Source organism: Aplysia californica, unplaced genomic scaffold (assembly GCF_000002075.1).
Source record: "Aplysia californica isolate F4 #8 unplaced genomic scaffold, AplCal3.0 scaffold00403, whole genome shotgun sequence".
Classification (NCBI taxonomy): Eukaryota; Metazoa; Mollusca; class Gastropoda; order Aplysiida; family Aplysiidae; genus Aplysia; species Aplysia californica.
The window spans coordinates 501855-506751 of record NW_004797673.1 but is presented as its reverse complement, the minus strand read 5'-3'; the positions used below and the strand labels follow the sequence as shown (position 1 = coordinate 506751).

Genomic DNA, 4897 nt, shown 5'->3' with positions numbered 1-4897 from the left:
TAGTAGTAGTAGTAGTAGTAGTAGTAGTAGTAGTAGTAGTAGTAGTAGTAGTAATGCTATTTCCACTTCGTCCATAAAATTGCAAGCCATCTTAAGGCAGATAGCCAATTTACTTTTACTTCAGCCATATTCTTTATCGATGCATTTATTATCGTCCTCACAAACATTTGTGAGGCAGCGTGGTGGAATCAGGCTCTCGTCAATGTTGGGGAATGTAGAGTCATTAGTATCAACCTAAAGCTTGTTCACTTGTCTTTATTTTGGATGAAAAAAAAACATCCATTTATCTTGAATACAAGTCGAGATATTTGCGAATGAAGGAGGTGGGGGTCACCTGTTTTCAGAGATAAAATTAATGAGAAAATGGCCATCAAAGATTAGTTATTTCCTTAGCTTAAGAGTCCGTAATAACTGAACATTTTTATTTTGTGTGCCTTTAATCAACGTTTTTCAGAAATATCCACACAGAAATGAGTTCTTTTATGGGCATGAAAGGTGTTGAGCCAAAAAACAAAAAAAATGTTATAAAAATGCACAAACCTGCGTTTTAAATTCAAGTTTCTTCACTTTGATTATTTTGACGAGAGCCTGATTCCCCCACGCTGTCTCACAGTTTTGTTATTGTCATATTGCAGGTTGAGGAATCACCGACATGGCAATCTTCTATGTCACACTGGCCATGCTAGCGGCTAGCAACTTGGTGATAGAAGGTGAGTGTAGACAGTTAAACTATTCTTCTTTGTTTAAATGTACTTCCTTTTACGTCCCAGACAACACAATTTAAATCATTGAGCAGACGGGATTTCTTAACCTGCCAGTCAGGGCGAACCCTTGCTGAGAGGGCGAATGCCATACATCAGCAGACAGACGGAGGAACTTGATAAACTACTCCCAACTTGTGAATCGAACTCGGGCCACCTGCGTGTGACAACGAAGTGTCTAACTGCAACACCATAGACACACGTAAACAATTAAACAAAAAAATCTTTATAAATTCTCAGATCGTTCAAGAATGAAGAATAATGATATTGTATAGAATTTTTGTTTAACACTAACTACAAAAAAGCTAAGGAAAAAAAAAAAAGCAAAACAACAAAAATAATAATAACAACAGGAGTTGATGGCCCTTGATTTCTAGCAAGGAAAAAAAACAGGAGTCGACTGCCCTTGATATCAAGCAAGGGAGCGTAATATATAAGAAACTTTGCAAGAAGGGGAATAAATTATGCCACAGTCTTGGAGCTAAATTCTGTTTCCTGAGAATCATATTATTATTAACTTCGTCCTTCTCGTTCCCTTATCTTTGAATCTTCGCTGCTGCGCCCGAGAACTGAGTGATGAGGCAAGTCTCCCGGTAAAAGCGCATTCGTGCATGTCATAAATCTTAGTTTATAGAGATAAAAATAAGTCGTTGTTTGTTACTTGGTTTTTTTGCCTGATCTTAGGAGTTTGGTATCGTCGCTGTCCCTTCTCCACCGACGGCCCAATAACTGTCAACACTCTGAACCTCACAAGGAAAAGGGCAGTGAACTGATCTCGCAGAGATGGTCTTTGGGGTTACACAACTTTGCTCTCCCCGGCACACTCTCAAACGTCTTTTTTTCCCTCAGCCACTCAAACTTGCTGGGTTAAGTCAAGAAAACCAAATAATCTACCATTATTGACTTCTTTTTTTTTTTTTAAACGGCAACTAGATCTAAATGTGCAGAAATAAGACTAGTAAATAAAAAGCAGACCAGATGCCGACATTATTATTTCGTAGATTGTTTTCTATTAACATACTGCAAGCAGTAGTCTATTGAAATTGACATTGACCTACTGTGATTATCGGAGGGAGGGGGTAGGGATGGGAGAGGGAGAAGGGGAGGGGAAGGGTGGAAGAAGGGGAGGGATGGGAGGGGAGGATGGGTTGGGGAGTAGTGGGAGGGAATGAGAGGGGGAGGGATGGGAATGGGAGGAGGGAGCGGGAGTGGGGGAAGTGGGAGTGGGAGTAGGAGGAGACGTGAGCTCTATGTCGCAGTAGCTGTGAAGGGGTTAAGCTTGTGAGAACTTGTAAGTAAGCAAATGATGTTAACAATAATGACCATAGTGGTAACAAAAATGATAATAATTATATGTATCGACAAAGTTGGAAAACTTGATAAAATAATATATTATATAATACCCCGTTTTTCCTCAGGACATAAATAATCGTATTTTTCTTATATCCCGATGCGAGAGTTTGTTTCATTTGTCGGCACCCTGTGGGTTTTGAGAGTCTGATTTCATATCTTTTTGATTTATGACTCTTGGCATATTGGAAGCTCTAGTTTTCATGTTTAAAAGAATCTCATTCCATACTCGGTGATGTACGGTCATTGGATAACTGTTAAATTTTGTTGCATACTATCCAGTGCTGTTTTAAAATTTTGAACCTCCTATCCCAGTAACATTTGGTGAAAATGCCGGCAGAGTTGTGAATAAGATAGGTCACAATATGCCTAATGTGAGCATCCGATTCAAATAGTTCATACCTCATGCAAAAATGGGTTAACGTTTGTGTCACAACGCGGTGGAATAAGGCATTAGTCAATTTTGGGACTTGTGGAGCTATTGGTATCATCTTTAAGTTTACTAATCGGTCTTGTTTTTGATGAAAGAAACTCCCATCTGTTTTGAATACAAGTTGAACTATTTGTATTTGAAGGATGTGAGGGTTGCCTGTTTTCAGAGGTAAAAATTTGTGAGATAATTGCGCTAAAATTTAGTTATTTCCATTTCTTGAGGGTCCGTGGAAACTGAAAATTTTCATTTTTTTTTGGTCTTTAATTAAAGTTTTACTGTAACATCAAAACAGACATGTGTTCTTAAATGGACATAAAAGGGTTGAGCAAAATCAAAATTTGATAGAATGCCGGCTTCTTCAGTTCCTTTATTTTGGCAAGCGCCGGATTTCACAACCATGCCTCACATTTATTTTCTGCAGACAATACGATCGTCCAGACTATGTCCATGTGTGGAATTCAGTCCGTGCCTCCAAGTAATGCTGACCCAAAGAGCAACGTGCAGACACTGACCGTTCTGACTTACCATTACCTTGGTGTCCAAAAACAACCATATGGAAGTCCTACCACGTCCCTGACCAGTACAAAGACTGCCCTGGAGCCAAGAAGATACATCCCTACCAAAGGTCTTTTCAGCTTTAACGAGCAAACTAAGCTCGATTTAGTTTAGTTTAGTTGTAGTTTGAGTAAAAGTTGTAAGGCACTTGCAACACTGATAGGTCATATCAGTGCCGAACATTAGAGGCGATACTAGAGAGTAACACGCAAAGAGAAAAGGGAGGGAAGATTAGGACGACAGACGTTTGGTAGATAAGAAGTGGTAAACTACACCAGAGTAGCCACCAACCATCCCAAAATAAGCTTGGTTCATGGATGAAAACTCCACTGAAGCCCTCTATAATTACAGTTAGTTAAAAGTGTCTTTGGTGCATGCTGTCACCGCTACACACATGTGGCCCGACGAAAAGAGGAGTATCTAGAATCTTTGGCTTAAATAAACAATAAATAAGCTTGTTTAACGTTTGAAAAGTTTACATAAGCTTTTCATTCTAAAGACTAGTTAAAAATCTCCTCCTTGCATGAAGCCACGTCGACCGACATAATGTTATGCCATGGAGAATGCAGACCCCAGAATCAGATGTGCGTCATAGGTCAAGTCAGCTCCGAGTGAGTGGCTCAAGTAGATTTATTTATACCAGTTCACTTTTCTCTCTTTTCGTTTAGTTTTAGCAAGAGCATTACAGCACTTGCAACAGAATAAGGTCATACGAGCGTCGAAAATTTAGAGGTAAAACCAAATATCGTGTATACAAGATAGTTCACTCCTTTCTTTGAGCCAGTTGATTTTTTTTTTAAAGCGGTCCTCAAAATTCGGAGGCGCCTTCTTCGAAAAAGAGCGAACTTTGCGATCAGAGCTACCCTACTTGTGTGAAAAACAGTAAAAGTGAGACTAACAAACCGTGCTATTGCTATTATTCTTCCGGAGAAACGAAAGAGAATTTCAAAACATAGACTGCAGCGCCATCTGAAGCAGTGCGCGGACTTCCGCGGACACTTTTATGACTGAGTGAACTATCTTGTTACGTACGATCTTTGGTTAAACTCTTACTAAAACAAAAGAGGTGTTACAAGTGAGTATCAAACCTAAAAAAGGAGGAGAGGATAGGCCGGTAGGTGTTTGATAGAAAAGAAGGAATAAACCACACCTGAGCACCCGCCAACCACCCGCTCTCTTCTTTGTTCACCAAAGTTTCTCTTTCTTGGAGCTACCGCTGGCCAACTTGGCTAAGAATTGAATCTCCTGCTCAATCGAGCAACCCGTACGCCTGTGGTGTAGCGTCGGACGCAGGAGGCCCGCGTTCAATTTCTGAGTTTGGGGAATTTTTATCGAGTAGCTAGGTCTCTTTATTGAGGTTGGGTATCACTCTCAGCCTGGGCTATCCCTGAAAATTATAGCCAAAGCCTGCTACCTAAATGATCCAGATTGTATTTGAGTGGTGGAAGGGGGGGACACAATTGTTACAGACACAAATTATTCGGTATACTACAGTGGTATTCGGGAATCGTATGCCTATAGATATAATAATATAAAAATTACTAATCTGTCATTACGTTTATGTGTGTGGAAAAGAGCAGGATGTGTGAGAGAAAGTATGTGTGTATATGTGTTCGCAAGCGTGGGTGAGCGTGCATTAGTGTGTGTGTGTGTGTGTGTGTGTGTATGTGTGTGTGTGTGTGTGTGTGTATGTGTCCCTGCGTGCATGCGTGAGTGTGCATGCGCGCGCGCGCGTGTGTGTGTGTTTGTGTGTGTGCATGTGTGCGTGTGTATGTGTATGTGTGTGTGTGTGTATGTG

The 4897-nt window shown here is 40.4% G+C and overlaps 1 protein-coding gene across 1 annotated transcript in view; it reads left to right on the top strand.

Moving 5' to 3' along the window:
• The window catches only part of LOC101860671, a gene marked incomplete in the record, with an annotated part of 32338 nt that overhangs the window by 13686 nt on the left and 13755 nt on the right, over positions 1 to 4897 (top strand). Inside the window, 2 exon segments of the mRNA XM_005104079.3 lie at positions 636 to 710; positions 2966 to 3169. Coding sequence (XP_005104136.2) covers positions 653 to 710; positions 2966 to 3169 — 262 coding nt within the window.